The sequence below is a fragment of the Calonectris borealis genome, chromosome 11 (assembly GCF_964195595.1).
Source record: "Calonectris borealis chromosome 11, bCalBor7.hap1.2, whole genome shotgun sequence".
In the NCBI taxonomy this organism is placed as follows: domain Eukaryota; kingdom Metazoa; phylum Chordata; class Aves; order Procellariiformes; family Procellariidae; genus Calonectris; species Calonectris borealis.
Window position 1 is genome coordinate 7,866,656 of NC_134322.1, and position 12,341 is coordinate 7,878,996.

The 12,341-nt window shown below is 42.4% G+C and overlaps 1 protein-coding gene across 1 annotated transcript in view; it reads left to right on the plus strand.

The window, feature by feature from the left end:
* Positions 1 to 12,341, plus strand: part of AKAP13 (A-kinase anchoring protein 13) — a 200,893-nt gene that overhangs the window by 59,306 nt on the left and 129,246 nt on the right. Inside the window, exon 4 of the mRNA XM_075159879.1 lies at positions 2,563 to 2,710. Within this exon, the coding sequence (XP_075015980.1) occupies positions 2,563 to 2,710 (148 nt within the window). The remainder of the gene's footprint in view (positions 1 to 2,562; positions 2,711 to 12,341) is intronic.

Genomic DNA, 12,341 nt, shown 5'->3' on the forward strand with positions numbered 1-12,341 from the left:
AGTACAGCTGAGAGCTAGCCAGAAGATACCTGTAAGTAAGCTGAAGCACACAGCAGTTGAGTGGCATGTTATCGATCTTGCTGAAGATATTTGGAGACAACTTAAAATTTCAATTCAAGAAAAAAATCTTAGACAGATTTCAGGTTATGTGGAACCTTTGGTGTTCAGGTTTTTTACTTGTCTTTTCATGTCTCTTGTCAATAACTAAAGATACAAAATAGCTTTTGCAATAAACGCTGCAAGTTAAATTGCTTTTCATTGATATGGAAGTGACTGTTTCACATGGATAGACAGGTGTCTTCTGTGTGCACTCTATGCGGATTTGCTTTTCTTTCACAGGAATTGGACTAGCTGTACTTGATTTCTGAGTTAAATAAAAGAAAAATGTCCTTTAACAGATACCACTTTAAACAATCAGCCCTGTTGATGAGTGTCCTGAAATGTCACCTGCATTTTAAGTCCATTTAAGTACTTTGTATGTTCATGCCTTAAGGGAGGAACAGTTTGAACAAAGACGGATATAAGAACCAAAGCACAGAGGGTTTGTAGGTTAAAACTTCAGCTTTTGTTTTTTTGCACATCCGCTCAAAACTGGATCCATTTGCTTGAAATGGAATATTTAGTTTTCAGCTCAGCATGTGAACTGGTCATGCTTGAATTTAAAGCTTGATTTATTTCTTTTTGCACCTGTTTTTATTTTAGCACTGACTAGATACAATATATACTTTTGCTACATGGTTCCTTTCTCCCCAGCTGAAGTCTGGTCTGATGTTATCACATGAGACCTTCCTAAAATGTGCATTTGTAACTCTGCAACCTCTGGAAATGCAAACTAGGCTCACTGCTCCATTTATCTTGTTTTAATTCATGGTTTTCTTTCCTGTGTGTTATAAGACTGATCCATATATTTGTTTTTAAGACCAGCGGCTGATTGTGTGCTGCACTGCAAAACCTTGTTTCTATCATAACAAGGTGCAACCCTGCCCGGGGCAAGAGGTACAAGACAGGCCAGATCAGAGGAGGAGAACTGGACATGAACTTGGAGGAGGAAGCTGTGGTGCGGCGTAAAAGGAGCTAAGATGGGGGAGACGTGAGACAGAGCGTGGGAAGCGATGCTAACGCAGCACGGGTGTGCGGGAGGGCTTGGAAAACTTGGACTTTTCTGCAATAGTTATGTTTGACAAAGAGAAGGAATGAACTGAGTGATCTTAAGGAGAAAGCTTTAAATGAAATGACATGCGTATTCTGTTGTGTATGCAAATTAGAATTGCATAATCTGCAAAAATAATAATAAAAATAAAAAATATGTTTTCCAGATTTGCAGCCTTAATCATATGCTCAATGGAGCAGTGGCAAGAGAGCTGGCTAATGCAGCTGCAGTGTAAAACTGGGGCATCCAACTGGTTTTGATCTTGATAGAAAAGGGGCAGGTCACTTCACAGTCTGTTGTTCTCAGTGTCTCGTAGTTTATATAATTCTTCAGACAGATAAATGATGTATGGTGAGATCAAATGATTATGCTTCACTTAATGCTGTAGTAACTGCAAGCTTTCCTTGCTTTCCTTGCTTTCCCTTCCCCATGGAAAAATGAAGTTGGTGGATATTGCTCCTGTTCTTGTCCATGCAAGCGTATGGACAAAAACACCTGAAAGGTGTATTTACTGTATTCTGTGCTGGGTTAACTATGATAACCATGTGTGCCCTTTATGAACATAATTTTTGCTGATAGCAAAGGTGAGCAGAATGATAGAATATACTGAAATACTGAGATACTGAAACAAAGCCTCCCTAAAACTAAGCAGGAGTGTTCAGCCAAAAGATCGCAACAGATTTCTTTTCAGGGCCTGAAGAACTGCTTGTTTTGATAATGTACAGAGGTTTTCACCAAGGCATGAGCTTATAGATGAGTAACAAGAGCTACCGCTGTCTGTACAGCCACTGTTACTGTTTTTTTTTGTAAGGAAGGTGGAAAAAATCTCAGTGGATATGAAACTTTCATGCCTTTGTGTGTTTATGGATTGTGGATGAGAGATGCGTTCGGTGATTAAATTGGTTACACTGGAAGTATCAACACAGTGCCTAGTTTGGTCAGGGGAAATGCGAACGTTCAAGCAAGAATTAGGGAATTTGTTCAAATTTCTGAAGACAGAGGCAATTTTAGGCCGCTATCCCAATTCTGGTTTTAGCTATGTATATGTGGGGGGATATGTATATATATGCATGTGTGTGTGTATAGAAAACTCTGTGTGGGGTGTGTGCTCATGTTTGCCAGACTCGGTGTAATTTCACCATATTAAGTTGCTATTTTGAATATACCCTTGAGATTTCTACATATCTCTTCCCAGAACTGTGCTCAACATATTTTCTAGCTGGTTGGCTGGCTGTGGTGCTGAGAGGCATGCTAAGGATGACTTGCATATCTGAAAACTAGGATGGGCCCCGAGTCGTGTGAAAGGAGTGTGTGAACAGGGAGCAGGAGCCTTGTAGGTAGAGAAGTTCTATTTTATATGATGCAGTTCTTGCAAATGTAAACCTAACCTTTTTCCTTGTCCTTTTTCCTAGGGTGACTCTGTTATTACAGTGCAGCTGACTGAGGAAGATAAAGTTGAAGATGATGTAGTTTTTTACTTGGTCTTCACTGGGTCAACTGTCCAACACTGCACAAGCACGAGAAAGATTAATCCGGGGAGTCTGGAGACAATTTCTCCTGGTAAACAATTGCCTTTCTTTGCACATCAGTGTATCAGTCTGTGAAATTTGGTTAATTCAAGTAGACTTAAATGTAATGCTGTTTTGTTGCTTGTCTTTTTCCTCATTTACATATTCATAGAGAGTAGAAAGCGTGGTTTGGATGACTACTTTTGCCTTTTAAAAATCTCTTGCTTGATTTTGCTACAATTATATGGCTCTGAGATTGCAATTATTTAATGTGTAACTATGGGATTCTATTGTAGAAAATACAGTTATATTTACACATAGTAAAAAGTTTTTAAATGCAAGCAAGATAATGGAAGACACATTTGCCAGGTTCGGGATGCTATTGTCCAAGCAGTGTACAGCCCCGTAAGTCCTAGCTAAACTTAGGATCTGCTTAACTCGGTGAGGTTCATTGCTGTAGTCGTGGTGAAATACAACTCTTTTCCCCTAAATCCTGTCGTGCAGATCAGAGCCAACGCAGAGTTTCTGCAACTCTTGCAGTGGCAGGCAAGCAAATGGTGCTTGGTGCCATCCCTCCAGCACAGCCAGTTCAGATGGGGCGGGTTTTCACGTTAAAGCCCACCACTTTTCTTAAGCCTTCGTGCCATTAACAGAACAAAACAAATCGGCACGACGTTTTCCTTTGGTGACTTCAGGACCGTGGGAATGAGCGTGTTCCAGGCTGCGGTCCTTACCATTAACCTTTCATTCTGACTTGTTGCTATGCAGCACATTGATACTAGTGTGAGAAAATGCCTGACGTTTTCACTATACACAGTATAGCTTAAGTGATGGAGTGTATTTCCTGGGTTTGCTTTTTTATGTCTCTCATAAGTATTGAGAAGTAAAGTAAACGTGAAGTAAAATTTGGGCTAAGGAGTTTTTCCTCCTGGGAATGAGTGGCTAGGTGTTGGCCACTGTATTTTTTAATTTCCTCCTCTTTTTCTGCTGTTCGGGTTGTTCAGTTGGCTTGGGAAGAGAAATCTTTTTACGGTTACTGACGACGGGAGCCCCGTGCAATCAATTAGATTAGTGCTTATTTTCTCCCCGAGGAGGGAGAAGGAGGAGTGACTCCTTCCCCGCTTTTGTGTGGCGGGCGCGGGGCTCTGCCAGCCCCTCTTGCAATGACCTCACCGCCCCCTCGGGACCGCGGCTGCGTCGCCAAGAAGGGAACTGAAAAGCTTCACTGTTCCCCTTCAGCCCGCGCGGGAACCGGCGTACTTGATGGGATTTCCGGGCGGCAGCGACGCTTTCCTATCGCCGCTGGCCCTGACGTCCTCGGAGCAGCGGTGGATGCGGCTGGGGCAGTGGTTCCAGGCGGTACCCGGGGCGATGCTCTGGGCTGTGCCTGTTCTGCCGGCCCCAAATATAACTGAGTCACTGGGGAGGGCTCCCTGGGACTCGTTTTGTCGCTGTTAGTGGGAAATCTGACCCCGTTCGTGATTCAAAGGGAAAGGAGGGAATTGCTCTCAATTGTTCCTTTAGTTATAACGGACTTTGTTATAATGGGCTTTTTTTTTTTTTTTTTTGACCCAGTAGAGTCGTGATCTTGTGGCGTGGGATGCTAGATAGGGATGGGTGCTGTCCCAGAATACAGCTTGTATAAGACAATTATAAGACGTAAAGATTTAACGGACCTTTCAGAAAGGTAGTCCCATTCCTGCCAGATCGCTCTGTCTGGGGCCGTGGTGCAAGGGAAGAGATGACATCTCAGATTTGGATAACATCCTCTTCTGTGCTCGTACCTCATTTTGGAGAAAGTACCTGAGAAAAAAAGACTTTAGTGTGAAGAGGGTGCTGGTCAGAAGTGAAATGGGAAAAAAATTTTTTCACACCCTCCACTGACACAGATGCGTTTGTCCAGTGTTGCTTCAGCACTGACTACTCTGATTTCAGTAAGAGCATGACTTATTTCAACCCAGCTCTTCCTCCTCCTCCTCCTCCTCCTCCTTCCTGAACTCGACAATGAATCTGTAATCGTGTGTTTACGCTGTATATTCAGCCAGTTGCCTTGGAGATGGTTGTGGTGACTCAGAGCTGGCGTTATTTGACCTTGCTGCAGGATTAGCTATGAACAAGAGACAGTGTGTGGGAGACCAGCCCTTGTTTAAACATCCAAGCCCGGGCACTTAGTAAGTGTTCTGCAAGGAAACTCTTGCAAACAGCTTCTAGCCAAAATCTCATCCTTCACTTCCAGCTTCGGGCATCTTTTGTTTGTCCCTGCAATGCAAGACGTGTTGCACATCCCCAGGAGCACAGCTGCTCCTCAGGGATGGCTCAGGTGGATGAAGGAAGGGCTGATTCACTCAAGAACATACCGAGCCTCTCTGCCTACCTGCCTTGACCCTCCTCTGCTTCCCTTCTGGGCTTGGAGGCTCTTCCTTCATCCTCATCCCAAGCCCGCAGAGTTTCTTGTGGTCCCCAGGAGACTTCAGATGAAGTCCATCAGGGGCTGGGGTGAAAGGGGTAACCAGAATTCTGTTAAAGCTAATGTAAAAACAAAACCAGGTTTTTTATTTTTTTTCTTGACGTTATCAGTAGTTTTGGTGATGTATGGAGGCATAAAAAACAGAAAAAGAAATGATTTTATTACATTTGCTGACAAAATTAAATAGAATGTTTTAGCAAAGCTTTCAAAGGAAATCACATTGAAAAAAAAATCTCAACAACGTACGGTGGTTTTAGATGAGAAATTAAAGAACATGGAATAGAAATATAAACTGTCAGAATACCTCCTAAATTCTCATTGTTTGTGACAATTTTCTATATCCTGAAAGACTTTACCTAAATAAAAGCTTGCAACTGCAGAGTCAAATGACTGCTGCATTTTATATAATTACTAGAGCAATCTGCCTCTTTCTTACGCTGTCTTTATCATCAGCCTTAAACACTGAATATATATTGTTAACAGTACTGTTCAAATGTAAGCTTTTATTTCTGTGCATAATAAAAGGACTTTTGGTTGTAAATTTATGGGAGCAGCTTTGTTTACCTGAAGATGTGGCTAAATGTAAATTCAGAAGTCACTCAAAGAATGAAATACTACCTTTATTTTTGCACTTGCTCTGAAGGATGGGATGGGGTGGTTATCCTGCCCCGTTATTGACTGTGTTACGAATTTAGGGGAAATAATTTCCCCTTGTAAGAAACAGATTCTCATCTCAGCTGATCTATCATAACTTAAAGTATCAAAATAAGCTACTGAGTTACAAGAATTAGGCAGCGGATGATGCTTTGTGTGCTTCCAGTAGCTCTTTGGCCAGCCTAAGGACAAACCAGGTTACATTATCCCACTAAGCTTTTGTTTGCCTTGGTGAAAAGATACCAAAACCTTATTTAACTATTGCTTTACTGTCGCTGTTAAAACGCTTCTATTTCTAAATGGTCTGGTTCAAATCCTTCATAATTGAAGATGTTTTCCTCGGTACCAGAGGCACTCTGTAGTTCTGCAGAACAGTTTCAAACACTGTCTCATCAGACACTGCCCACGTTAAGGTCCACCTGCGTGGCAGGCAGAGATGCTGTGGCACTGGATGGTGCTCTGGTCTCGATATCACTAGTTGCAAAAGCTTGGTCACTGGAGTTTGGGTATTAAGAAAATACCAAAGATCCGAGCAGGGAAGGATGCAGAGAGATGGTATCAGCTCTGCTGCTGTGGCTAAACTGTTGTTGCTGCTGAAATTTTACAGTTGGGGATGGATGTGTCCAGTTATGCCACAGATGCTCATCCTTAGTGTTGGTCATAAACTGAGCTTTTCAGCTAGCCCTTATTACTGTAGTAAGTGAGACTGTCGTAATCTTTAATACATTTTGTCTTCCCAACATCTCTGCAGAGTAGTGAGGGTAACTGAGACATTGAATGGCCAAGCAGACTGCACGTGGTAGTGTAGAAAGTCTGTCTTAAAGCAGGGAGGTGAAACTTCTTTGCAAGACAGCAGCCTCATCGCCTGTCTCTGCTGCTAGAGCAGCTTTTCCCCTGCTGGAAGAAAAAAACTTATAATAAAAAGCCTCGAATCATGATCTGGCAAACAAACCAACAAAAAAGGAACGACCTCATCTCTGTCCACATGAGTCAAAAGCCCTGACCACAGCCTGCCGTGGGCAGTGGAGGTGTCTTGGCATCGGGAAGCTCTCGGGCAGATTTGGGGAGAACTTTCTCGCAGGAGAAAGCTCACAGAGCGAGCTGGTGTGCTGGGAGCTCGGTCGAGTATTTGTGCGGTACATCTACTAGAAGTTGTGTGCTGTCACGATAATGGCTGCGTTATTGGGCACAGATTTTTCTGTGCATATAAAGACTGGAGTGTAGTATCTGGGAAATGTAGAGGAGCTCGGTGGAGGAAAACAGGGAGAGACAGTCCAGTACTGTAAGTCCAGAGCTGCAGCAGCTCCTAATCAAGCAAGTGAAGGGTAAGAAGTACCCTATCTATAAGCTGAGTCACTGAAACAATAAGTAAGGTAATTTTGTGAGCTATAATGGCCTTTGTGTGTACTGTTGCAATGTGTTATAGCACTCTGAGCCTTTGCTCTGTAATACCCCAATGACTTTTTCTCGTTGGTTGATCTCAGAAGGTGTAGGATTCTTGTATGGGTTTCAGAGGGGAGGAGGAACAAAATTAGAGGCACAAAAAGGGCCTGAGAGAGTGTCTGTTTGCTGGTAGCCGGTTGCCAGCAGTTTCCACAGGGCTGAAACACTCCCATTTACTCCAAATGCCTTCACTCACAGGGAGCTCTCGCTCCGTGCTTAAGCTAAGATGGAGAAGCAGGTTCTGTCTTTTACTTGTTCTTAATTCCTGTAGTTCTCAGATTTTTTTTAATCTGCTTTCTTTCTGCTAGTTAAAAGGATAGGCTAAAATTAATTTCAATTAGCTTGGAAATATCTTCATTTCAAACTTCTATTTTACTGTGAAATCCTTTACATATGTTCATGTTTATTCTTTTCTACCACAGACTGTGTTTTCCCCTAGGAAACAACTTTTCATAGAAAAAGCTATATTTCATGAATTACAATCTTTGTACTGGTAGACCAAAAGGGTAAACAAGTTGCATAACAAATGACCACTTGGCAATATGAGTTGTGGATTTGAAAATACTCTTAATTATGAAACAAAAAAACCCCTAAAATAGAAATAAATAGCTTAGCCAAGAAGACTTTTTGCAGTCCATCCTCTTTGGTGTACTTAATTGCTCTAGGCAGTGTAATTAAAAGGAAATGATGCCAGTTCTAGATGACATCAGTCACAGGAAAAAGTGATTGAGTCTGTATTGAAATTATTTATGATGTAATGTGTGGGGTCTTACACTTCTATAGATTTTTAGGACATCTGCAGTATAAAGCACTTTAAAAAAAATCTTTCTACACTCTCCATATTAATAGTTGAGGATTTAAAATGAAAAACAAAGGCTCCTGTCTGTTACTGGTACTGTGCCTATGTATTTCATAAGGTTTCCTATGTTGCAAGAGTGAATACAATAACTGTGTAAATCACACAAACGCACTTCAAATATGGGCTCTGATTTTCAGAACCAGAATTTGGGATTTCTGAAGCAGAAAAGAACCACTTTTCGGATGGCCACAGGAGATCCCTTGATTTCCCTATCCACGAACCACCAGATGGCAACATCTCTTGCATGCAAATCCAAGATACTCCATGAGATTCACCACATTCGTTGTCTGGCTTTCCTGTCCTGCTTAAATCTCTTTATAAGTCCTCTTCCAACCCAGCCCCACCATGGTAAATCAGCGGATGCAATTAGCATGGAGTCCTTAGTCACCTACCAGGCAAACCCAAACATGTGCTTCCAGCAGGGCTTTAAATAGCTGCCCAGGCTGGGGGCCCATTGTTTGGTAGTTCAAATTCTGAAAATAGGAGGTTTGGACAGGATTTCCACTTTTAGAGGAGTAGGAAATGAAATCATGTTTTGGTAAAGCTCTGTTTAGGGGGGTTTTGTCTCCATATGCCTTGTTTAACGAGAAAAAGTCCGAAGAGTTCTGCTGCCACCCTTTTAACCATACCCTAGATCAAAGACACAGGTACCAATTAGATGGCCAGGTCTAAGGCTGTACATGAACTAGTCTGCTAATTACTTACAGCTCAGAAATCTCCACTTTTTCTTCTGCTCATTGTTTTGCATTGTTATCATGTAGAGGAGGCAGTGCTAGCATACCGATGCATCTCATCTCTTCAGGGATAAAGATAGAGAGACCAGAACCCTATGTTCTTCATTTTTTGCTCTTACGTATTGCCCAAAGTAAGTGGCCCAGTAAGGAATTCTTTCGTTGAAGAGTTGTTGTCTCATTTTAAATAATTTTTAAAGTGTGGTTTTATGTGGAGATGAGGAATTTGCTTTATCACGACAGAAACAGTCACTGTGCCTGTCTCAACATAGACTGAAATAGTTTTTTAATTTCTGTATTTTTCCTGCAATATGTTGGCACTCCTCAAAACAGCTCCAAGTAGCGAATTTTTCCAAGCTAAATTTAAAGTAACTGAGGAGCAGAAGCAGAAATGGGGTAAAATGCAAAGGAAGAATTAAGGGATGGGTTACTCGACTTTTATCACAGTTAGGCCAGCATAAATAGCCTAATTTCATACTGTGGCAAAAAAAAAGTATGAAGAAGAGAAGCCTAGCTATACTTTTTTTTTGTAAAGCACAGCGATTTCTCTTCCCTTCTGTGGGTGCACTCATGTGCTTGATTTATTCAGTTACATGTGTTTTCAACCTAGCAAAATGCAAACCTTTAAAAATAGGTTATAAATAGGCTCATCACTCTTCCTGACACACCCAGGGTTTTTTTCGCCTTTCTAATGAGTCAGGAGTTTTTTGTTCCACTTCTGGGGAAGGTGTCTGAGGGAGTTCCAGCAGTCGGTGGTCGAATGCCCCCTGATGCTTGCAAAGCGCATGACTTGGTGCTTAACCCATGTTAGAAGGAAGCCTCGCTGTCTATCAGCCGGAGCAGAAAAGAGATGATCAAGAGCAATAGTGTTTGTTCTGGCGTTGCGCAGAGCTCTTTGTGATCTTGGGCAAGTTACTTAACCTCATAAAAGAAGATTTGGGCTTGTTTTACAGATGGTAACTGCTTATCTCCTGAGTGTGCCAGAAAACTTAGCTCACTTTTGCTAATGCTCTGGGAACAAGGGCTGTTGAAGTTCAGATATTATTTTAGGTGAAGGAAGCAACAGTCTTTGATGTAGAGAGAAGCGTTGCCCCACCGATGGTTCCTTCAGAAGGTTCATGTATTGGGGACATGTTTGCTTACATCGTTCCTGTAGCGGTTTCAAAGCAGGAGGGCAGAGACCTCTTGAGCAATCTTTTTAGTATTGGCCATGCTTGTTACTTACTGGCTCCTCTTTCGTTTGAAGTGCTTGCCAAAAGTCAGAACCTGTCCCAGAGTCCTACCCCCCGAGTCTGACATCTTCTCAGATGTAGGGAAGGAGACGATCAAAGTATTGCGAGCGGTTGCGCTTCTGAAGAACATTCCCCAAGGTTTAGCAGGATGCTTGTTTGATCCTGTTAGATGAAAATGGATCATCAGCTCTGTCACCTCGCTTTCAAGGCTGTATTAGATATCTGGGGGAGTTTCAAGAGAACCATCGTCGGCTACAGATCAGGACATGGCCTGTTTGTCACCTCCCCTTGCAGTGTATTGAACAATCCTGTAGTTTTTCTTAGTTTTGGGGCTGGTGTTTCACATACACTCCATCCAAGGGAACTTTGTGTACATCCATGATGTACTGGTTTAAGGAGACCAGGTGTCTTGACTGAAGTTTCTCTAGTTGTTGTCGTGACGGAGGAGCTTCTGCTGTCCCACAGAAGAGTTGTTTGGCTTCATGACAGGGAAATGACTGTCCCAAAGTGTTTCTCTGTAGCTGCTCACGGACCGTATTTGCCTTCCGCTTCAATCCTGAAAGTCCACTGGATTTCTGGCAGAGTAGCTGTAGTCTAGGTTATTTTGCAGATGGGATTCTTATGGGAATAGACAGAAAACAGTTGGGGGAAAAAAAAAAAGGTTTGGCTTTTCTGTGCTATTAAGGAGTCTTTTATTATGAATTGTTTTTAACTCCACATTCTAGTGAACTTCTACTGCTTTGCATGAGGGAGAGCCAAGTTCGCAGCATTGGAGTCAGCTCCCATAGAGTAGCACGGTGTTCTCAGCAGGCTGCATGCAACTCCCTGCTTTTGTGGAAGTTTTAAACAAAATTAATAAGTCTCACCAGCTCCTTATTCTGATGTCCTTAAGAAGTTGAGCAAAGCAAGGAGGTGGAGGGATGTACACTTCTGACCCGCATTAAAGGCGAGTTCCCCCAGAGTTACCCTGTCTCCCTGCTTCTCCCTTGAATATTTGAGGCTCCTACTGCAAGGACGGGTGGAGTTTGTGAATGAGTTTCATCTGGGCTGCTGAGATCCCTGCCACTGCCCGTCCTGTTGACTGGTGACGTATTAGAATGACGTGCAATACTTCCAAGAACAGTAGAAGTAGGTCTTCCTACCCTTATTGTTTTTTATAACATCAATACTAGTATATCTATCCCTTCAGCTTTCACATCATCCTCTTGCTCGTAGATGCCTGGTGCTGGATGGAAAGAAGTTTTCTCACCTTGCAGCTTCAGAGCCTCCCAGTTGTATTGAGCTGTTGCAGCGACATCCGTGTGTGTTTTCGTCCTCCCCTTCTACGCTTGGCTTTGATACCCTTCCAGCTGCACTTGCTCTCCTTAGGAAGCCACGCAGCCTCGTCTCTGACAATTTTGGTGCTACCCACAGTGTCCTAATAGCAGTTTTGACCTTTCAATTAACTTCAGGATTGCCTCTTTCAGCAGACAAAACCTGTATACATGCCAAAAGCCTCAGAACAGATTTGGAAGGTTGGCTGAAAGACCATGAAGATTAAGGACATATTTTTCCTTTTGTCAGGGAAATCAACAGCAAAGGGCCCCGACACAAGAAGGGAACTTTCCCACTGACCACAAATAGGGGCTTAAATTGAATTTTCAAGCCTTTAAAAATAAATCGTCATTTTGTATTTAATTAAGCAGGATTTCATGAATGTAGTAGTATGCTGAGGTCATGGGCAAAAAGAAGCTTTTTCAGTAATTAGTGCAGGGTCCATGCTGTTCTGGCAAAAACAGCCATGACGTCAGTCTGAGACTGGAACAAGAAACTGTGCCGCACGGTGAACTTGAAACACAAACCTTATTATTGAAGGGGCATGTCTGACAAATACAAGTGCTGGTTGTGTTGGACACATAGTATATTTTTCCTTTTAAAATGGCAAAAAGGTGTTGTGGCTTTTTTTTTTTAAGCTTCTGAGTCAATGAAATTGCTGCCGTGCCAGGGCATCCTTTCTCCTGTTTCCCCTGCCCTAAATAAATAAATAAACTTAATGTTATCAAACTTCCAACCTTCTTGTTTTGTAAATATGGAAAGTGGCCATTTCCATGTTTTTATTTAGCAGAAACAGCTTAGTTTGGGTTTTGTCATGTGAACCCAAATGCAAAGGGCAGGTGCAGCAGTGAGCGTGGGATCTGAGGGCACGCACAGGGCATGCCTGGGCAGGTTGCGCTCTCGTAGCCATTTAGGTCTTTGTTTTAGGTGAAATTGTGGTGTTTTCGGTATAAGCCAAGTGTTGTGACAGCATTTGGAGTATG